This window comes from Mesoplodon bidens (assembly GCF_964165515.1).
Source record: "Mesoplodon bidens genome assembly, chromosome: 4".
Classification (NCBI taxonomy): domain Eukaryota; kingdom Metazoa; phylum Chordata; class Mammalia; order Artiodactyla; family Ziphiidae; genus Mesoplodon; species Mesoplodon bidens.
In genome coordinates this window covers 106,939,207-106,963,048 of record NC_138160.1, presented here as the reverse complement: position 1 = coordinate 106,963,048, position 23,842 = coordinate 106,939,207, and the positions used below count along the sequence as shown (strand labels likewise).

General features: G+C 42.7%; 1 protein-coding gene across 5 annotated transcripts in view; it reads right to left on the bottom strand.

Annotated features, from left to right (window-relative positions):
* The window catches only part of GRAMD2B (GRAM domain containing 2B), a 129,767-nt gene that overhangs the window by 42,484 nt on the left and 63,441 nt on the right, over positions 1-23,842 (bottom strand). The window contains exon 1 of one of the 5 annotated variants that reach the window (XM_081233281.1): positions 22,459-22,720. The exons of 3 other annotated variants lie outside the window; for them this stretch is intronic. In XM_081233281.1, the coding sequence (XP_081089407.1) occupies positions 22,459-22,522 (64 nt within the window). In that variant the 5' untranslated portion in view covers positions 22,523-22,720. Of the gene's footprint in view, positions 1-22,458; positions 22,721-23,842 lie in introns of those variants that run through there. One more of the 5 variants, XM_081233278.1, reaches the window with a different exon arrangement.

The following is a 23,842-nucleotide window of genomic DNA, read 5'->3' as shown; positions in this document are numbered from 1 at the left end:
CCCTTACGCCAACCTTATGAGGCAGGTATGTAAGACAGGTGTTATCCATATTTCATAAATAAGGAAACTAAGATGAGAGCTTTGAACGACCAAAGAATAATAAGCTAACTACTCTCATACTTTGACTATCTGTCTCCTACCAAACCTAGTCAGACACCAAGACCTGTGGATTTCTACCTCCTTAACATTTTTCCAGTTACGCCCCCTCCTGCTCTTTCGCAGTTCTGTTGCATTAGCTAGGGTCCTCAGTGTCTCCTGCCTGGACCCCTAAACCTCCCCACCTCATCTGAATGATATGCAACATTGCCTCTGTCCATTTCACACCTCCTTCCATCTATATGGAAGATCACTTTGCCCTGTGATCTTTGAAAAGCCCAAATATGATATGATATTCACATCATCTCCCCAACCCCACCCCATTTAAAACCCTTTTGGTTCTCCATTACCTACAGGATAAAGCTGAATTTGATTCTTTCTGCAATCTGGAACCTCCTCACTGGCATTTAACCTCTTGCCATGTTTTGCCCAGCCCTGTGCTTGGGCTGCCTGAGCCCTCTCTTGTGGCCTTGGTAAGCACTGGTCATCTCCCAGGATTTAGCTCTGGCTGGGGCCTTCTCCTATAGGAAGCCTTTTTCAACCCTCCTTGTGCCCTGAGGACTGACCCTCCTTTATCTAATGTTTCTCCCCAGTACCCTCAAAGGTATGACTGCCATGGAAACTGTATGCTTTAATATGGGGTTTGTTTAAGAATTATGAACGGGCTACAATTTGCTCATCTTTACTCTCCTTAGAGCATAAGCCCCGGAGGGCAGGGTCCGGGTCTTATCTCTGTTTGGGGTGTTGGGGGGAGGGGGAGGTGCTCTACTCATTTCCCTGAAGTATTTCATGCTCCTTCTACCAGAACCAGAGGCCAGGCATTCCGATTTCTAGCCCAGAGCCCTTTTTGACTACACCAGACCTTATAAATAGCAACAGGAAGGGATGTAGTTCACTGTGAATTCCTGGACTCAGGAAGACTGGCATGGGAAAGGCCAGAGAAGTTTTCTGCTGGGGGTTGGATCATGTTTTGGCAAACTTTAACTAGTCAGGGGCAGTTTCAGTGAGGCAATGGCCTGCCCTTCCAATCCTGCCAGACAAAGATCTGACAAACTGATCCTGCAAATGTTGGGGGCAAAGAAGAAACACTTCCACTGAGGAAGAGTCACCATTTCACTCACTAAACGGGGTGAAAGGTAAGGAAGTTTGCCTTAGGAAGGCCAAATGAGCTGTCATTATTGCTGGGAGGGGCCATTACACCTTAGCTGGCTTTACTGTAAGAGTTTAAAGGGCAACGCTTGGTTATTGCAGATTCCAAGAAACAGGAAGAAAACAGGATTGCTTTTCTTCATTTTATGCCTCTGAACTGGATAAGCCTCCGGGAGAAGAATCGATTCCATGACCTGTGGCTTTCTAAGAGTAGCCCAATGCACGGTTTCTGGGAGTGGCGTCTTCATCAGGGATACTTACCGTATTTTGGTGTCTTAGTAAGAGCCTGGCTTTCTCTCCTCCACACCAGGGCTTCGCTCTCACAGCATGTGTTACAGAGCTGCCCTCTGTCACATCAAACTTGATGTTAGAAAACACAGTGTTGTTTCATTAAAAAAACTGGGGTTAAAGGAGCTTAGAAAAATGTATGCATTTTCTACTTGACCAATGAAGCTAGGTGGCGTTGACAAGAGGAATAGTGGCAATGTGTGACGATCAGGCATATATTTCATCAGAAAAACTCAGACTGTCTACGTCTTGTGATTAGCACTTAATTCACATCATAGCTGAGTAATCAAAGGTACCCACTTCCTTTCATACATGATTACAAAAATTTCCAGCCACCTACTATGAAAATGTCACGACATAGAGTAGGCAGAAGAATGATTATCTACTCATGGCCCATCCTGTTTCACCTGTATCTCTGCACACTCCTCCCACCCCATAATTACTTTAAAACAAATCCCATTACCTTCACATCTGTAATTATTGCAATATGTAGCTCTAAAAGATGAGGACTTTTTAAAAAAAAGATAATCACAATACCAGTAAGAAACTCAAAAAGGATTAGCAATTATAATGAACTAAAAAACATGTGAAATCTAGCTGTTCTTTGGGGAAGGTTTTAGCATTACAAATTATTATTGAAGAATAGCGGGGCAATTCTAAGAGGTGCCAACTTGGTATATTGATTCTGAGCTGTAGGCACCTGAAGAACAGCAAATGCAGGGAGAGGCTTTCTCTGAATGTCACATATCTGCCTAAAGACAGATCCTCCTGAAAGAACTCAGCTGTCATAAATCCCCTCCCCAAGTTTCATCAACCGGGGAGGAATGACTCTTATCACAGAGAGGAGACTAGGAGCTCAAACCATACCTCGACACAAACTGTCAAAACTATCATACCTCCCCTGTATTCTATGTGCCCTTCATCTTTCCTAAAAATCATTTACTCTCCCCTGAGAGGCCTATATCTTCTCTCCTCTTTCTTTATTACGATGGTATTTAATCCTAAATTCTATAGCCACCTGGAGTTACGCATTTTTCCCTGGGGAATCTCCCATGTATACATGAGCTATACATGTTAATAAACTTCTGTTTGCTTTTCTCTTGTTAATCTGTCTTGTATTAATTACAGGGGTCTCAGCTAAAAACTCAGAAGGGTAGAGGGGAAATTATTTTTCCTGCTGTTCAGTATTTAGGACTGCAGTGGACTAAATCATCTCTGAAACAGAGCTGAATATTTGAGCATCCAATACGGGATTTGGGAGAGTTCACACTCCCTGTATGAGTCCACATGGCTGTCGCCAGCTTGGCAACAGAAGGTAGCCACCTTGGTATCTCCACTTGCTGGGGGTGCCTTTTCTCTTGGGAGCCTAGCTGCCCTGGCTACTCTGGGGAGAGGCAGAAACAGACATGACGCTCCCTAATCTCGATACCTGGGCCAGATTGTTTTCTTGGGGGTGAAGGAAAACAGATTTGTAATTACGTGGGTCAACATGAAGCTAGTTGTAATTATGAGCAGAGCATATCCAACTGGATGAGCTACCATAACTCTAGGTGAGATGATGGAGCCACACCTGTATCCTGCCTGTGTCTCATGCAGCAACTGCTCCTCTGAAACCTCCCCCGGCTCACATCCAAAGGACAGTCTTGAGAGAAACCTGAGCGGAGCAGACACAGGTGGTGATGTGATAGGGAAACTGCCCATTTCCTCTGGCCCATCAATACTAGGTGTCAGCGAAGCCTCAGGCTGTGCCGGCACCCAAGACTGTCTGGGCTTTCCCACAGACATGCTCGTTTGCCTTTGAGAATCTGCAGGGTTAGGTCACATCTCCTGAGCACAGAAGAGTGTCAATTCTGTACCCATCTAAAAAGCAAGCAGTATGTGGGTTTGGAACAAAATCTGGAGTTCTAGGTGCAAAGATCAGTGCTCTCAAAAGTATTAGATTCTCAGAATTTGTCAATCATAAATATACACCACAAATGGTACCTGCCTCCCTATCTTTACAAGAGGTTCTTGCCAATTCTTAGAACAAAAACCTATAGCATTTTGTTCAGGAAAAACAGCTCTTATGGAAAAATGATTCCTACCCTCTCCTTGAATGGCTTCAGGTACCAAACAGGCAGGTTACCTTAGAAAAGACACTAAGGAAACATCTTTTCAAAGCTGGAAAGACAATTTGTCTTGAAGGCAGCTATCTGCGTAGTATGGTTTGCTCAATAGTGCGAGATCACGGGGAGGGTCCCCCTTTTGTAGTGTCCCTGAATCCCCTTACCACCACCCTGCGTGCCCCACATAAGCCAGGATTGAGGAGGGGGAAGATGTTGGAAGGCATCTCTAGCTTTTACTTTTATGCATGTAACCACACCGATACATGCTGTAACTAATGGCATCTTTCCATCACAGTCGAGAGAAAGCCGGTTTTACGGAAGGGAGACAGCAAGGTTACTGTGCAGGAAAGTCATCACCGTGTCAATACCACCACTGGGACAGCAGTAGGTGACTGGGTAAAGGATGTCTTTGGAGACTGAAGGGAAGAGAAATGTGAAAGAGGCTGTGGGAGGACTCTATGCCCTCACGGTTTTGCCTGGACCCTGTTTTCTTTTAACTGACAGCACCCTGGCTCAGAACACAAATACACAGGCTGAAACAACACGTACCAAAACCAGAACTGAGAATACAAATCAGGCTGAAGAACTTTTCTCACCTCCAGGATATGTCCTTTTTTTTTTTTTTTTTTTTGCGGTACGCGGTCCTCTCACTGTTGTGGCCTCTCCCGTTGCGGAGCACAGGCTCCGGACGCGCAGGCTCAGGGGCCATGGCTCACGGGCTCAGCTGCTCCGCGGCATGTGGGATCTTCCCAGACTGGGGCACGCACCCGTGACCCCTGCATTGGCAGGCGGACTCTCAACCACTGCACCACCAGGGAAGCTCTCAAAATTAGCCTTTTAAACTTCTAATCCCTGGATTCTGAGTGACGTCAAAGAGGGAAAAATTAGCCCTATGGTGGATTGGTCCTTTGCTGTCAGCAGGGCCCTCAGCAGTCTTTGGACATTGTCCTCTCCTATTCCCTCAACTTGCATGCCAAACACTCTCCATGCTCTCAAGCCCCTAACCAAACACTACTCATCCCTTTGGATGAAAGGGGTCACGTCACTATCTTGCTGAGACAATTGAAAAACGAAGTATTCAGACAAGCACGTCTTCACCTGACCTACAATAACCTACACTTGCATCTACTCCATCATACATTCCTCCAGTTTCAGAAGACAAGGTCTCTCTCTTTTTGATGTTCAAGCCCACTTTCTGATACCTCTGGGCTTGTTCTATCAGTTATTCCATCTTTGTGCCACATCTTCATCTTTTCCTTCTTTGCTGGTTCTTTCTTCTAGTTTATGTACAGGCTCACAAAGCTCTCTGATCAAAAAACCAAAACCTTCCTTAGACTTCAATTCCTAGAGTTACCTTCCTGTGTTTCCTTCACTTCTCAGCCAAGGCTCTCGGAGCCATAGTCTACCCATGATGTGTCTGATTCCGCATTTCGCATTAACCCAGTCCACTATAGTCTGGCCTCCATTCCCAGTGCTCCACTAATATTTCTCTGGCAAAGTTAACCAATGATCTCTATATTGCTAAATGGAAAGGGCATTTCAGGAGTTCTCTTAATGCTGCTATTGGTACTCCATATTGTTGACTATCTCTTGAGATTTTTCTTCCCTTTTTTTTTAATGTTTCTATACCATATTGTTTGTTTGATTTTGCTTTTGTTTTATTTTTTGCTGTGCTATTTATTCTCCATCAACCTTGTAGCATCTTCTTTGACCTTCATCTCAACATAGCATCGTTCCTAGGTTCTCTCTTTGGTCCTCTACTTTTCTCTCCACTGGAAAATTCGATCCAGTCTCATGATTTTAACTATCACCTATATGCTGACATTTCCCAAATCTGTCTCCCAACTCTGACCTTCTGGGGTGTTTTCTTTTCTTTTCTTTTAATATTTATTTGTTTGCACCAGGTCTTAGTTGCAGCACACAGGATCTTTGTTGCAGCATGCGGGATCTTTTTTTTTTTTTTTTTTTAAGTTGCGGCATGCAGGATCTAGTTCCCTGACCAGGGATCGAACCCAGCACCCCTGCGTCGGGAGCGTGTGGAGTCTTAACCACTGGACCACCAGGGAAGTCCTTGGGGTGTTTTCTGACACCAACAACCAATTCTCTGATTCTCCAGATACCAACTGGGTATCCAACAATTCAATTCAATTCTGGCACTAACTATCCAAAGTTAGAGCCAACCTCATAGGTTAAGGGCTTAGTTCCACAAGATTGCCCCCACTTCAGATGTCAGCTGTAAGTCCCAGGCCAAGTGGCTATAAATCAGGGGTTCCCATCACTCCCCCCAATCCCCCATCAGGTTCGATAATTTGTTGAATGGCTCACAGAACTCAGAGAAATGCTTAACTTACATTTACTTCTTTATTATAAAAGACAAGTCAAGAACAGGCAGATGGAAGAGTTGCACAGGGCAGGGTATGCGGGCACGTAGAGCTTCCATGTCCTCTCTGGGCGCACTGCCCTCCTAGCACCTTGGTGTGTTCACCAATCTGGAAGCTCATCAAATCTTACTGTTCAAGAGTGTTTTTTTTTTTTTTTTTTTGCGGTACGCGGGCCTCTCACTGCTGTGGCCTCTCCCGTTGCGGAGCACAGGCTCCGGACACACAGGCTCCGCGGCCATGGCTCGCGGGCCCAGCCGCTCCGCGGCATGTGGGATCTTCCGGGATCGGGGCACGAACCCGTGTCCCCTGCATCGGCAGGCGGACTCTCAACCACTGCGCCACCAGGGAAGCCCCAAGAGTTTTTATAGTACTTAATTTCTTGGTGCCCTCCCCTCCCAGGAGGGTAGGGATGGGGCCAAAAGCTCCCAAGCTCTAATCACTTGGGCTTTTTGGTGACCAGCCCCATCCTGAGGCTATCTAAGGGTTCTACCCTAAACCATCTCATTAGTATAAACTCAGGTGTGATCAAAAGGGGTCATTATGAATAACAAGAGACACTCCTTCTTAGCACTCAGGAAATTCCAATTCTAGGAACTCTGTGCCAGGAATTGGGGACAAAGACCAAATATATTTCTTATTACAGCACACACCTCCATCCCAATCTCAATTTTTATAAAAGAGAACCCATCATTTTAAACCCTAAATCTCCTTTTCCTCCTATGTTCCATGGCTTAATTAATGGCATCACAATCCATGCAGCTTTCTCCTGGAGAGAGAAACTAGGAGTCATTCTACCTTCCTCTCTCTGTCAATCCAATCAATCACCTGGTTCTTCCAATTTTATCCCTTTGACATTTCTCAAACCTATTCTCCCATTTTTCCTAGTAAAACAATCTCATTTGGATTATTTCACAGACAGCGAATCCCTGCTTCCTATTTTGTTCTCCATCCAATCTATCTTAAACCTTGCTACTGGACTCATTTCTGAAAAAACTCAAACCTGACTTTATCACATCCCTTCAGTGACTCCCTATGTCTTATAGCTAAGACCAAGCTCCTTCCCATGGCATAAAAGGTCGTCCTCTGTACCTACCTCCAATGCATTGCACCTGCTCAGGTACTGCTACTCAATATATGACTTATGTTCTAGTAATATTAGTTCTCCATAACCACCAGGCTGTTTCACATCACTGTGTCTTCATTTAGGCTATTCTTTCTGGATAAAATGACCTCTTTTTTTTTTTTTTTTTGGCTAATTCCTATTCCTCCTTCAAAATGTAGGTATCATCATTTCTTCTAAGAAGCCTTTTACTCAATCCCCACCCTGGGCTGGATGCTTCTCCACTATTCTCTTAAAATGCCTGTACATATTCTTATTTATCACAATAGACTGAAATTCATATTTAATGTCATGGTAAGATATTGCTCAAGTTATAGTGAAATATGCTGTAATGTTCTTGAGGGCAAGATCCATGTCTAATACATCCTAATATCCCTGTAACATGCTACAGTGCTTAACAATAGTAGGTCCTCAAAAAATGTGTTAAATTCCAACCTTTGATATAAATAAAAGTACTTTAAAGAATATAAAGTGTTTTATAAATGCTATAATAATTATTAGGTTGAAGTGGTAAGCTAGTATCCCCGACTTCAAATCTGAGGAAAAGGGCTTTTTAACTTTATTTTTTTAAATTAATTTTTATTGGAGTATAGTTGCTTTACAATGTTGTGTTAGTTTCTGCTGTACAGCAAAGTGAATCAGTTACATGTATGCTTTTTAACTTTAAATTGTATTCAAATGGAATATGTTTATTTTCATACCTGAAGTATACAGGAGAAACCTGCAATTCCATTGGTAATGAATTTGCTCCCCATTTGTGTTACAGGTTTAAAATTGTTACTTGCGTAGACCTTTTTACTATGAGTTGTCCAGAAGGCATTGTGGCCCTGTCACCTGCAGCCAAAGGGCAAAGCAAAGTTGTCCAAATGCAATGTGAATGCTGATATGTATCTATAAATATGTAAGAGGAGAGTTGAGGTATGTTCCACCGGCAGTCCTGCCTTAACCAGGTATAAGTTTACCAAGGGGAAGAAATAAAAGCAAAAATAATAATAATAATAAAAGAGGCCAAACCAAGTCAGAAAGCAAGGATTCTATTCATATTCAAAACACTTTCCTCAGTTTGTTCAGCCTGAAAGAATTCTTTACACAAAGGCTAAAGAAGAGCACAGAGAAATAGGGCAGTTTCTTCAAAGACTCATACTCTTCAGGTTGGAAGGGATCTAACAAATCAGGTCATTCAGCCCTCTCTCTTTACAGAGGAGGAAACTGAAGACCAGAGAGAACGACTTCCCTAAAGTTTCAAAGAATCAGTAGTAGTGTCAAAGCCGGAAGTGAAACAAAGAGAGCCAAGCAAGGAGAATTCTGAATGGGGGATCCAGGTCCTCCTGTGTTCTGCTCTCCTGTCCCAACCGGTCAACAGTCTAGCCACAGACCCCTAAGGATTCATCAAAAACACAAATTTGGACTTTCAAGTACCCTATCCTTTTCATCCCTCGCCTGGAATAATTTTTCCCTCCAGTTGAGGCCAAATTCTTTCTTACCCATCAACCTCACTTCAGATATCACCACTTAGCTCAGCTCACCTCAAAAAAAGCAGCCTGCTTGGGCTTCCCTGGTGGCGCAGTGGGTGAGAGTCCGCCTGCCGATGCAGGGGACACAGGTTCATGCCCCGGTCCGGGAAGATCCCACATGCCACGGAGCGGCTGGGCCCGTGAGCCATGGCCGCTGAGCCTGCGCGTCCGGAGCCTGTGCTCCGCGACGGGAGAGGCCACAACAGTGAGAGGCCCGCGTACCGGAAAAAAAAAAAAAAAAAGCAGACTGCCTAGAAGGCAGGAGAAGAAGTGAGCCGGAACTCTCCTTACTATGGTGCCCCCAATTCAGTGACTAATCTGCGTCTGACACATGACCCTCAGTATCTCCCAGGGAGTTGCCTGGAAGTCATGCCCTACACCATTTCTATTAGCATTTGATAATTATTGTGGAATTTTTTATCACACAGTATTAGGGTGTGTGTGTGTGTTAGGGTGTGTGTGTGTGTGTGTAGGGTGTGTGTGTGTGTGTTAGGGTGTGTGTGTGTGTGTGTGTCTCCCCCGCTCTCCCAGTCGGGGAGCGTCGCCCACACCTCACTCAGCCATCCCACACCTCACTCAGCCATGTGTTCTCAGCATACAGTAAGCGGTTAAGAAACGCTTGCTAGGGCTTCCCTGGTGGCGCAGTGGTTGAGAGTCCGCCTGCCGATGCAGGGGACACGGGTTCGTGCCCCGGTCCTGGAGGATCCCACATGCTGCAGAGCGGCTGGGCCCGTGAGCCATGGCCACTGAGCCTGCACGTCCAGAGCCTGTGCTCCGCAACGGGAGAGGCCACAACAGTGAGAGGCCCGCGTACAGCAAAAAAAAAAAAAAAAAAAAAAGAAACGCTTGCTGAATTACACTGGATTAGAGAAGAGTGGAGATATGTCACAGAGAAGTTACCAAACAATACAGGATTAAAATCAGAAATGAGATATGCTATGCTAATGAATGCATTCCGACCAAAAAGTCAAGAAAACGGAACAGGAACATATGCTTGTCTTTAAGTAGGCTCCAGGACTGATCAGGAAATCAGCTCACAGATATTAACTAGCAGGTAGGGGGAAAAAAAAGGAAAGCTTCATTAGCTTCATAGCTAATTGATTGCTATCATATGGGAAAGTCAGGAGTAGTGCCTTGCATATATCAGTGGAAAAGTCCATCTGGTATAAAACTAGGATATGGGGAGGGGACCTGAGAGAAATGTAATTTGTATACAAACTCCCATAGTGCATAATGAAATGGAACAGAGAACAAGATGATTGTGATAGCTGAACCTTCACTTACTTCACTGCTTAAACTCATGGAAATTTTTTTCAAAAATTGTTTTCTGCGACTTCCCTGGTGGTGCAGTGGTTAAGAATCCACCTGCCAGTGCAGGAGACACGGGCTTGAGCCCTGATCCGGGAAGATCCCACATGCCGCGGAGCAACTAAGCCTGTGCGCCACAACTACTGAGCCAACTTGCCACAACTACTGAAGCCTGTGCACCTAGAGCCCGTGCCCTGCAACAAGAGAATCCACTGCAATGAGAAGCCCGTGCACTGCAATGAAGTGTAGACCCTGCTCGCTGCAACTGGAGAAAGCCCACACGCAGCAACGAAGACCCAACACAGCCAAAAATAAATAAATATATTTTAAAAAAATTGTTTTCCATAATATTACATAGGGCATATGCCTCAAAAAAAGTCATCACATGTTACATTTGTATCCTTAAAGTATTTTTTAATGCCATGACATGCCCAACACCTACTTGGGTATATTATAAACACTGAAAAATGATTTTAGAACAGCATAATAACTAGAACATTTCACTGTTTTCATAATCAGGTTACAAAGTAATAAACCTAAATTGGAAGTGTAGAAATTGGTTTGTAAGTATCATCAGAAACCCAGTCTTATTATTTTATAGTCACATCTTGCTTTTGCATCAGAAATGATCCTATCGGGCTTCCCTGGTGGTGCAGTGGTTGGGAGTCTGCCTGCCGATGCAGGGGACATGGGTTCGTGCCCCGGTCCGGGAGGAACCCACGTGCCGCGGAGAGGCTGGGCCCATGAGCCATGGCCACTAAGCCTGCACGTCCGGAGCCTGTGCTCCGCAACAGGAGAGGCCACAAGGTGAGAGGCCTGTGTACTGCAAAAAAAAAAAAAAAAAAAAAAAAAAGATCCTATCCATAGAATGGTTTAAAGGTGTTTAAACTATTCGTATTCATCAAATTTGGCTTCAGGCTGTTTTCAAAAATTGAATTCATTGTCAAAGAAAGAGGATTTGCCAACCTTATGACTATTCAAAGAATGAGCTCCTCATCGGCCAACCCAGCTGACCACAGGGTCCATCAGGTTACCCCACAGACACACTTTACTTCCTAAGGGCTGGCCAAGGCTCCCACAGAGGCGTTGTGTCAGTGAAGATGTACGACATCCTGTTGGGAAGGACAGAGTGATGCAGCTCCAGAGAGAGCTGGCTGCCATGGCCTCTGCCAAGCTTTGTCCTTGGGGCTTGCTGCAGAAACCTGAGCTATGGAAGATGCCACACCCCCGGGAAGGGTTGTGTGGGTGCTGAGGGACAATCGTGGTTCTCTAGGACGCTGCAGAAATTGGGTCTTGGGGTGGTCAGCATCTGGCAGTCATGGATAATGCCTGCCTTCCCAGTTAATGTGGCCATGGGATCCCAAGTGTCTTGTTGCTTTGTGGCAGGATTTTCGTGTGACTTGTGTTTTTATAAATGGAGACTCTTCCTGGGGTGCAGTAAACTTTCTGAAGCCTCAGCATTGTGTTCATATTAACCATGAGGAGGGTGTCCACCTCGAAATCCTTGTCCCTGCATGCTCCTTCTCCCTGTCATCTTTCAACTTTCTTGTCAAGTTGCCCAGCTTGGGGCTTCCCTGGTGGCGCAGTGGTTGGGAGTCCGCCTGCCAGTGCAGGGGACACGGGTTCGAGCCCTGGTCTGGGAAGATCCCACATGCCGCGGAGCAACTGGGCCCGTGAGCCACAACAACTGAGCCTGTGCGTCTAGAGCCTGTGCCCCACAACAAGAGAGGCCGCGATAGTGAGAGGCCCACACACCGTGATGAAGAGTGGCCCCCGCATGCCTCAACTAGAGAAAGCCCTTGCACAGAAACGAAGACCCAACACAGCAAAAATAAATAAACAAATAAACTCCTACCCCCAACATCTTCTTAAAAAAAAAAAAAGTTGCCCAGCTTGGAGTTGCCTGTCGTGCACTAGTGTCCCATGGTTATAGTTAGAAGAGCAGGAATCTCCTGCTGATGCGTAATACCTTGAGGAGAAGGTCTTTTTTCCTGCTAACCAGGTAAGCAGTCTGAGGAGAGCATGGGCATCGTTTCTGTATTTGTGGGTATCCTGGTCGGGGTAAGATTGGGACTTACATAAGATTCCTCTTGGGACATTCTTAATGTTTATTAGCTTCTAACTAGTGTTGTAAGCCCAATGGCAGAATTTGTGCAGATCTCAGTTCTTCTGTTCATGGCTTTTTATTCACTGTGACTAATAAGCTTCCTAATGAATCCTGGCCAGACTTAAAAAAAAAAAAGAATGCGCTCCAGGCTCTGAAAGTACCCTGCAAGAAGAATTTCAAGACGATTTTGTACAACTGCAGCATTTTTGGAAAAGTTCTTGGGTCCCTTAGGTGACTACTTAAAAAAAAAAATTCACGTTTTTAAAAACAAAATCGGTCACATTACTTTACAGAAACACTCTGTACTTGTGCAAAGAAGAACCCAGCCATGGTTTTTAAAAATTGGAATCCATGAGTGACTGCCGTGCAAATCACCATGTAACGCTGCAATTGAAACAAAGTTCCCTATGGTCAGGTCTGAGCACAGATGAAGACGAAAGTATCCAGAAAGGCACCTGTGTCTGACAGTACACAGAGAAAGCACCGGCGCCCAACTGGTAGCTAAAGGTGCTCTCTCTACTCTGTCCTCTATAGATCATTAGAAATCCTTTCAATGTTAGAACTGTAGAAAGAAATGAAACGAGTCTCGGTTTTATAGTTGAGAAAACAGACCTATAACAGTTAAGAGACCTATGCAGGGATGCATAGACACCTAATGGGAGCCACTTTGCCTTCTGCATCTTTGCTCTTCCCAAGTGAGGCTGTACCCCAAGTGAGGTTGTACAATTAATCATTTTAGGAGGCTGGTTCAGATTAGACTGCCTGCATTTGAATTCTGGCCCCAACACTTCAACAGCTGTTATAAACTTGGGCAAGTCACTGTGTCTGTTATGCACAAAACGTGACGATAATTGTACCTACCTCATTCCATGTATATATTTAAAAGCACTTTGAACAATGGTTGAGCATGTAACAATGATATTACCTCATCTCATCTAAATATATCAACTGCTATATTTGATATGTTTTCTGAAGCTACCTGGTTTGATATATTTTCTGGAGGTACCTAGTTTCTTCTTTGAAAGAAGATCAAACCTCTAAACAAAATATTCCTTTCCTCTGCTCTGTTTTTCTTATGGGCAAAGGCCTCATCTTCTCCTTGGTGACTGCCATGACACTCAGCATGGTGCCAATACACAGAACTACTTAGTAAATGTCAGCTGACACACGAGCCAATATCTCTGGTCCTTATCAACTGTTAAATATTGCCTTTCTCCCAGCTCATAAGCCATTTATTATTCTCTCATCTCAGGTTCCGAGGACAGGTGTGACATTTTGTGATTTCAGAATTTGAGTTTAGAAAACGTGTTGTGATTCTTTGTAAAAATTTCAGAAAAGATTCTGATCAAATCAAGAACAAGTATAAGAAATCTACCAACTTCACATCAAAACTAGTCCAACTGTAGAAGAGAGGAAGGGAAAGAGGGAGGGAAAAAATATTCTTGACAGTTTGTATGGGCTCTCAGAGGACCACATTATTTGTTATACACAGCATTCAGCACAACATTTACGTTGTTAGGATCAAATGAACTATTTTCTAATGAATTATAGAACTAGTACCGTGATAATAAAAGTTGTCATGATGAATAGTTTTTCTTCACCGTTGACGTATGGCAACTCAACTCACAATACAGCTTTTACAGCACTACACACTAGGGGTTTCAAAATAATTTGTAGGATCACAAGATAACTGTTTTCAGATAATAATACTTAACAGTAAAAGACACAAAAATTGGGGCTTCCCTGGTGGTGCAGTGGTTGAGAGTCCACCTGCCGATGCAGGGGACTCGGGTTCGTACCCCAGTCCGGGAAGATCCCACATGCCGCGGAGCGGCTGGGCCCGTGAGCCACAGCCGCTGAGCCTGCGTGTCCGGAGCCTGTGCTCCGCAACGGGAGAGGCCACAACGGTGAGGGTCCCGCGTACCGCAAAAAAAAAAAAAAAATTTTCTTCTTTGTATTATTATCATTAAAAAAAAAACAGTAACAAATGTTACATGCAAAATTTTAAGAGCTTGTAAAAATGGTACCCAAGTATGACAGTCTGAGTTATCTTTAACACTGCAGTTTGAGGGAGTTTTCAAAACCCTAAGTATGAATTTCACTCAGTCAACAATTCAACAGATATTTGTTATGTTCTAAAGTGTAAGGTACTGACCTATCTTTAAGGTGTTTACAATCTTATTTCCCTGCTATGTGAAAGCACTTTCTCTTAAAACTACACCACGGGCCCTCATGCTTTGCTGGTGAGCATGTAAAATGGTGTAGTTGCTTGGAAAACAGTTTGCCAGTTCCTCAAAAAGGTAAACATAGAATTACCATATGACCCAGCAATCCCATTTCTAGGTATATGCTCAAGAGAAATGAAAACATCTGCCCATACAAAGACTTGCACACAAATATTCACAGCAGCATTATTCATCATAATCAACAACCTAAATGTTCATGAACAAGTGAACAGACAAAATGTGGTCTATCCGCGAAAAGACAACCCTCAGAATGGAAGAAAATATTTGCAAATGAAGCAACTGACAAAGGATTAATTTCCAAAATTTACAAGCAGCTCATGCAGCTCCATATCAAAAAAACAAACAACCCAATCCAAAAATGGGCAGAAGACCTAAATAGACATTTCTCCAAAGAAGATATACAGATTGCCAACAAACACATGAAAGAATGCTCAACATCATTAATCATTAGAGAAATGCAAATCAAAACTACAATGAGATATCATCTCACACCGGTCAGAATGGCCATCATCAAAAAATCTACAAACAATAAATGCTGGAGAGGGTGTGGAGAAAAGGGAACCCTCTTGCACTGTAGGTGGGAAGGTAAATTGATACAGCTATGGAGAACAGTATGGAGGTTCCTTAAATAACTAAAAATAGAACCACCATATAACCCAGCAATCCCACTACTGGGCATATACCCTGAGAAAACATAATTCAAAGAGTCATGTTCCAAAATGTTCATTGCAGCTCTATTTACAATAGCCAGGACATGGAAGCAACCTAAGTGTCCATCAACAGATGAATGGATAAAGAAGATGTGGCACATATATACAATGGAATATTACTCAGCCATAAAAAGAAACGAAATTCAGTTATTTGTAGTGAGGTGGATGGACCTAGTGTCTGTTATACAGAGTGAAGTAAGTCAGAAAGAGAAAAACCAATACCGTATGCTAACACATATATACGGAATCTCAAAAAAAAAAAAAAGGTCATGAAGAACCTACGGGCAAGATGGGAATAAAGACACAGACCTACTAGAGAATGGACTTGAGGATATGGGGAGGGGGAAAGGTAAGCTGTGACAAAGTGAGAGAGTGGCATGGACATATATACACTACCAAACGTAAAATAGATAGCTAGTGGGAAGCAGCTGCATAGCACAGGGAGATCAGCTCGGTGCTTTGTGACCACCTAGAGGAGTGGGATAGAGAGGGTGGGAGGGAGGGAGACACAAGAGGGAAGAGATATGGGGATATATGTATATATATAACTGATTCACTTTGTTATAAAGCAGAAACTAGCACACCATTGTAAAGCAATTATACTCCAATGAAGATGTTAAAAACATAAATAAATAAAAAATAAACCTATGGGAATCAAAAAAAAAGTGGTCTATCTGTATAGTGGAATACTATTCAGCAATGAAATGAATGAACCAGTGGTATATGCTACTTCATGGATGAACCTCAAAAACATGATGGTAAGTGAAAGAAGACAGATACAAGAGACTGCATATTATATACAATTCCATTTATATGACATGCCCAGAAAAGAGAAATTTACAGAGATAGAAAATAGATTAGTGACTACCTGGGGCTGGGGTGGGGGATGAATTTTGACTCTTTTGTTTAAGTACATTTTATGTCATACTAATGGGAATTAGTATAAACGGGCCCAAGGGATCTTAATGGAGAGAGGATGTGAAATGTTCTAAAATTGGGTATGGTGACGGTGCACCACTCAGTAATGTTACTCAAAGTCATTGAATTGTACGCTTGAAATGGGTAGATTTTATGATATGTAAAATATGTCTCAATAAACCTGTTAAAAATAATCTGCCTCTTGGGACATCATGTCCCATCATGAATGTGGAAAACTCTGATACACGTGGAATGACCAACGAGAACTTATCAACTAGTTTACCTTAGGGAATGGAGTTTAAGTTGGTTCTGCTTCTCTCCTAAGGGTAAATGATCAAGTTTAAGAGCATGGATAAAAACACGCTCTTTTCTTTAAGAAGGAAGAACAGTCATTCAGGTGGCTGTGGAGGAGTCTGTCTCCAGGACCTGTGCTTTATGCCACTTGGAAATGTGTGAAATGCCTAAAGCTGGGCATTTAAAGAATTAGAAAGATGTTGAAGAGGAGGTCTAGTGAAGTTCAGCAAATGGAAACAACTCAGCAGTTTAAAGTTGAGGAGCCATGAAAGAAAAGCTCAGCGCCAGGATGCAGGAGGTAGAAATCAATGGATCAGAGATAAAAGCACTGGACAACAGATGTGAGAACACCAAATCAGTAAGCAACATTTAAATAAGCTGGTAGGTCACTAAAGAGTTATGGCATGAGATCCTTTCAGCATAAACTAAAAACCAAGATGCCATGTTGGATTCATGGAAATGCCCAGTGGCGGTCAAAGTGCCCTGTAGGTGTAGCTGATGGAACAGAGTCTCACTTAATAGGACACTGGTGCGTGCGACTGTTAAGAGTTAGGTCTTTTGAATTTTGACTATTTTGTTTAATTACATTTTCTTTTTTTTGTTTTTTAAATTAATTTTTATTGGAGTCTGGTTGCTTTACAATGTTGCGTTAGCCTCCACTGCACAACAAAATGAATTAGCCATACACATACAGATTTCTCCTCCGTTCTGGACTTCCCTCCCATTCAGGTTACCACAGTCCCAGACCTTCAACAGTGAGGACCACCACAGCTATGGCTTATGGAGCGCTGACCATGTCAGGCACTAGGTGAAGTGAATTTCTGACATTTCGCATTTAAACTTCAAGGCAAGCCTAATCGAAACATCTGGCTTAATTAAATTTATTTATTTATTTATTTATTTATTGGCTGCACTGCACAGCTTGCAGGATATTAGTTCCACGACCAGGGACTGAACCTGCGCCCTCAGCAGAGAAAGCGTGGACTCCCAACCACTGGATGGTCAGGGAGTTCCCACAGCTGACTTTATTATTCTTTACAGATAATGAAGCTTGGAGGTGCTAAGCAACTCACCAGGGTCAAACTTCTAGGAGATAGGAAAGTCAGACTTCAGACCCTAGTTTCCTAGAGCCTGCATTCTTAACCTCTTTCTGTACTGCCTTGACAAATCAGCAATTTCCAATGATATTAACATTGAGCCATGGCGCTGATTTGGTTCATTAAATTTCTTTTCAAAACATTTAAAACCAGAACACTATTTTTCTCCATCTTTTCAAACTCCTCAATTGATTGTTTTACCTTAATATAATTTTAATATTTTCTAATGCTGTAATTTTTTCTTCTTATCCCAAAGTTTATATTAAAAAGTATGCTGGTTGGGGGCTTCCCTGGTGGCGCAGTGGGTGAGAGTCCGCCTGCCGATGCAGGGGACACAGGTTCGTGCCCCGGTCTGGGAAGATCCCACATGCCGCAGAGGGGCTGGGCCCGTGAGCCATGGCCTCTGAGCCTGCGCATCTGGAGCCTGTGCTCCGCAACGGGAGAGGCCACAACAGTGAAAGGCCTGCGTACCGTAAATAAAAGAAAAAAAAAGTATGCTGGGTAATCTGTCAGAGTTGGTGAGCTGGAAATTAGAATTAAAGAAGAAAAAATATATACAAACACACATATGGAAAGATATATAATATATAGATAATTTACAGAGATTTTCTTGCTAAATAGTCACTTTCAATGTTTGGACTTCAGCAAGCACTAAGAAGTCGAGCTATACTCAATAATTATTCATCTTTGCTCCTCTTGCTTCCAATGCAAGATCAGTCCCCAACTGCAACTCTTATTCTGTTTGTCAAGTACCCACAATATGCACAAGACTAAGGTAATTCATGTTTGCTTGAATTCACTCTTTAAAGTCAAAATATGTGCCCCAAATCATTATTATTTCTTGATAATCCCAGAGAACTTCCTTTTAAGGTAAACTGCTTATATTGCATACATCCACCCTCTCTTTCTCCACACATGAAATTGAACAAATTTCTAGAATTCTTACATCCCAAATTATTAAATTTTAAATGTTTACAATTCAAACTGCATTACAAGTGTATGTGGCATGTGATGTAATTCATTATTTGAAATATGAATCAACTGCCCAGAAGTATATCAGTATTAGTTTTAGATACTTTTTGAAATTCATTAAAAGTAACGAGGCCATTACTAAATGAGATCCGCCAAAGACTTTAAGAAATAAAAGTGTATCTAACAAAATGTGTGTCAAAAAAGTTAGGCTATGTTTGAAATATCTAGGCAACGTGAACATAAAATTAAGAATGAAAAAGATAAAGTAGGGAAAAACTAGGATCTCGAAAGGAAATATGCAGCTAGAACTACCAATTCTTGGTAAAAAAAAAAAGGGGGGGCTGTTATTTTTAAATTGAATATGTATTTTGGTGGTGAGTAAATGTGCAGTCTCACTTCCAGCACAAAAATGAATAAATAAGTCACAGTTCTTGGGCAAGTAAATGTACCTAAAAATTCTACTGCTACTTATACCACCATGAGTAAACTTTAAAGTAAACATCAAAGATTCTTGTGATACAATAAAAAAAAAATTCTACTGCTACTGACAGATAATTTGATTTGAGAGTATAACTTCCCCTGAGATTGTCAAACTGAAAGTCAGCTGTAAGCATATTATATACCTTAATCTGCAGGGGATGGGATCCCAGCCTCCACAGCTCACCAACAGATAGTTATTGAAAGTGATTATTTGCTGAGTCCTTTGAGAAATTCAATAAGAAAAAACGTGATTGGAGTTTGCAATCTATTTGGGGACAGTTAACTAATGTACACTGGACTACTGTGTGAATTAATATATGTTAATAACTTAGAGCAGTATTTCGTACACACTAAACATTACATAAACATTAACTGTTAATATATAGTAATAGTAGTAGCAGTGAACTTCTCTGGACTGACCACATACATACAAGGTGAGCACTGGTAAGAAAGAGGAGAGTATGGCCAGTGATTAGGAGAGGCTTTAAATGAAGGAAAGCTCGAGTTGACTTACAGAAGTATCTTAAGAGAGAGAAGAGAGGGCAGTGCTTGAGCAAAGTAATAGAGCGCTGAGGAGGAGGGAAGAATGAGGGAACCTGATTCAGTACTACGTTTGGCACACATGTTCCTTATTCTTCTGCACTATCGCCTCTGAATTACAGTGCAGCTAGTGCGGCTGGCTACAGAGGCTGCACAAGCTGACCAGGATTAGGAAATGAGGTTGAAATGGTCTATGTGTGTCCAGATCATTAAGAGTCTTAGATTCTTGGCAGAGGAGGCTGTTTTTTAAGAGTAGGTCATGGAGGGCCGTCACAGATTCTAGAGTATAGGAGGAGGGATAAAGATTCAAGGTCAAGCTCTAGAGTTAGGAGTCCTGGACTTGAATTTGAGCTGTTCTCTTATTAACTGTCTCTGCCTGGCTAGTTACTTAACTTCTCAGAATTTCAGTGTTCTTACTTGTAAAATGGAGATAATGATAGTATCGAATGGATTCTGTATGACAACAAAAGAGTAAGTGTTGAGCATACAGCCTGTCACGTAGCAAGCATTCTCCATAATTGGCAGCTATTATTAATTAAGAGGCTAAGGTAATAGGTGATGAGGCCCATGTGGGTGAAGTTACAGATGCAGAGAATGGGGAGGAGCAAGCCATTCTAACACTCTCGAAGAAAATGTCCCTTGGGACACCCAGTCTTCAACAACTTTGAGCTTAGTGATGATTAACCTAAGATGAGATTCAAAACAGACAAGTTAGACTGGGTTTCCAAGCATAAAAATTTTGCAACTCAACATGATTTCAAATATGGAATTATCACACCAATAGATCACTGTGAAAATGTATCTACCTGTGTCTTTAAATTACTTTTGTTCTGTTACAAAGCAGGAGTTTAAGAGCTCAGAAAAAAAGAGGGTCTAAAATCTTAGATTGAATCAGAAGTGACTTTAGTAGGCCTGGGAATTACCACTTTGCGGGGGAAAAAACAAAGACTCAATAAACCAAAGACTGCCAAATGGGTATATATCCTAACTGCGGAGAGGATTCAGTTATAGGCCAAACTTTTTATAATATCTTGTTTGTGTGTTTAATGTGGCAATGGCCACCATCGTCCCTTGAAGTACTGTAATATACATACATGGCTCCCCTCAACACTGCTCTTGGAGTTACAGAAAGACGGATACCAAATCACATTCATTCTTGTATTGCCCACCATTATTGAACAAATAGTAGGTATTCCCATTTGTAGAACTGAAATGAATTTGTGAAACTGAATGTTCCAAATGAAGGGCTGGCTGTTCGGGGCCTTGAGCTTCAAGGTGGTTGTGTATCTTCTACATAATTATTTTCTTAACATCTAAAGAATTTTAATTTAACAAAATTAGTCTAATGCTATAGCAGATGTTTTCAATCAATCAGAATGATCTCCTTGACTGAGTATCTTGAGGACTGGGAGGGAATGTGAAGATTTAAAACTTAACAGCTGTTGGGTGGACTTGAACCATTCTGCTTTGTGTAGCTGGAAAAAAATAGTGCCTTTGGATGAGTTCTGATCCAGGAGTTTAGAGTCCTGGGTTCCATTCCTGCCAGTGTCACTTACCACTCCTGACACCTCAAACATCTATGAAATGGTGACCTGACTAGCCACAACACCTCTTCTTCAGGGAGGTAAAGTTTATAAAAGAATGGAAATACATGTCATTTGCTGGTTCATCTTTTCCTTGGGCTTGAATTATTAGTATAAAGTAAGGATTTTATTTCTGGGTAAGGAAACAAGAACATTTTGTGAGAGTTATACCTAGAGCAATTTTTCCTCAATCATCTTTTTTCAGTCAGTAAAGCGGAAAGAACATCAGCTGAAGTTGACAATGCTGAGGTAGCCAAGGAAAGCAGACACTTGAAGAGAATATGACCAAAGCCTTTGAAACCACAATTCAAAGCAGCTAATAAAAGCTATTCTTTTTCTAAAAGGTCGGCCTGAACTTCAATAAATGGGTGGAATATGCTTTTACAAACACAAGTCTTTATGTGGAACCAGGCTGTGTTCTTAAAAATGAGTAAATGCTGAATAATGAATGATGAGGATTGAATTTTTTAATATTTTCTTTTTTTTGGATTGAATCTTTACTATTAAAAAAGTCTGTCATCTTTTTTATACTAGTAGCAATAAAGCATTTTAGATACCCAACAGCTTGGTACCATAAAAATTAAAATTGGGCTTATTTAGATATTTACCTTAGTCTCAATGTTATAGTGATACAGAAAATGACCAAACACTTAAAGATTCTTTTCTTTTTTGAAAGAAAAGTTTGGGAATAACAATCACATAAATAACCATACTTCTGGATTTTAAAAAGTACGTAAGATAAATAAATTTTGTTACAGGAAGCTAATCCTTGTGATCAAATATTTGCGTTTTCAGCTTCTTAAACCAGAAGAGTTTATAGGTCAAACAATGTGCAAATCCTATTACGCACATGAATCTTTTGAGAGGATAGTCACAACCCAATATCTGATGTTTTATTTTATGTTCATTGTGTTCCCTCACCCCACTCCCACACCCTCACTCAAAAAAAAAAAAAGCGTATAACAAGTTTGTGTTAAGTACCCAACAAAGGCAGGCAGTCTTTGAGGGGTAAAGATAAAGCGTATTTCATATTTTCCACTACTTTTCCTCTCTCGTGAGGGGAAACAGTGAAGGGGATGGGGGAAAAAAACCACCCTCACGCTCCGAATCGAATGACAAAATACGCATCTTTGTGAAGCTAGTGGCCAGATGACATCTACGGGACAGCTGCATCTTCACACCAGTCATTAAGATGTAAGACAATTAGAATAAATGTTAAGCGCTGCTTCTTGATGTGGCTTGGAGCTCTGAAGAGTCGCCCCAGACCTCCCTTGGAATTTATAAAACACCGGTCGCGCTCTCGGCTCAAATAATTCCCATCCCCACCGGACTGCAAGCTGCAGTGCGTTTCTGAAACGCTGCCGTGCCTTTTCTCTACTACAGAATCGGGGGCAAAAAAGAGACCGGGCGCCACAGGAAGAGTTCAAGCCACAAGTCTGTCCACGTTAAAGTTCCAGAAAACCGTTTCCACTCCCAACTCTTCCCTGGCAGAGAAGTTTGGGCAGCGCGCGTTCTACCGCCGCGGCTGGGATCCAGCGGAGGATACTTACTGGGCTGAGCCAATTTTGCTCTCTCTCTTCCCGAGCACTTTGGCAGGCTTTGTGTCGTCCACATCTTGCTGTAGTTCAGTCATCAGGGCCGCGTCTGGAGGGCACCTTCAGACAGTCTCCTCCTCCCGCTTCCTCGACTCCCACTGTCCGGGGCGCAGGCCCAGCGAAACCGCCGCGCCCTCCCCTGCGCCCTGGGCCGCTCGGCGCATCCGGGCCGGCCGCGCCGGGGGCCGCCAACCTGGACACGTTCGAGCCGGCGCGATTGGTCCGAGCTGGCGGGGCAGAGCCGGGAGGGAGGGAAGGGGAGGGTCGAAGCGAAGTGACAACCTCTTTCTCCAACCCAGGAGGCGGAGGAAGAGAAAAAGGAAACCTGTTGAACTAGTCTTGCGGGAGGAGGAAGCTAATTGGCCAAGCAGGTGAAACATATACCTAACCCGGCGCCGTATAAGTAGCCTCCTGGTAAACTGGGCTTTTTTTCTACCCCGACTGTAAATAGGGGGTTTGAAAAATGGGCGGCCAGCTGTAGATAGATGGAGGAAACGACAGGACTGAGTGAGGCTCTCTCTCGCACAGATGCGCTTTGTGGGCTGGCCTGTGCCCCAGCCTAAATTATTCAAGCAGGGTGTAGTCTCTTTGAGGACTGCCTGTCAGAGCTTAAACAATAGGTCGGTTCTGTGACTGAGGCAATAAGAGGTAGTTGCCTGTTTGACCTTTCCTAGTTGGTAGGGGCGGAGGGGGGCGTGGAGAAGCAGCCATCAAAACCTCACCAGCAACTTGCTTACTATGCGCCCAACCAATAAAATGAAGCCTCTTCTTCCCGCCTTGCTGGTAGTGTCACGTTTTGTGTTTGAAGCATCCACGTACTCATTTAAGGAACTTTGAGACCTGCCATGTTCTAGCCATTATTCTAAACACCCATTTAGTAGAGTGGGGAAGGAGAAGAAACTTTCCTCTGCCCTTCTAGGTTCTTCTGGCTGGTCTAAGGGTTAACTTGACGTGAGATAGATCAATAGGAGAAAATCAAATTTAATTACCTGCGTCCAGGGGGCTCCCTAAGAAAATGAGGCCCAAGGACAAGTTAGGCAATCGAGGCTTATGTGCCACCTGAGAGAAGAGAATGGGGCAGGGGTTTGGGACTTCATAGCGTTGACTGAAAAGAAAAAACCTGCACAACCTAAAAAGTTGAGAATTATGTTTTATTTGGCGGACTTGCTGAGTACTTAAGTCCAGAAGACAGCCTCTTGGATAGCTCTGAGGGATTGCCCTGAAGAGGTAAGAGCGGAGCCAGGATATATACGAGTTTTGGCAACAAAAACCGGGTAGTCAAAAGATTACTGTTAATTAAAGAAAAACCAGACATCTCAAGTTAATGAATTTTGCACTC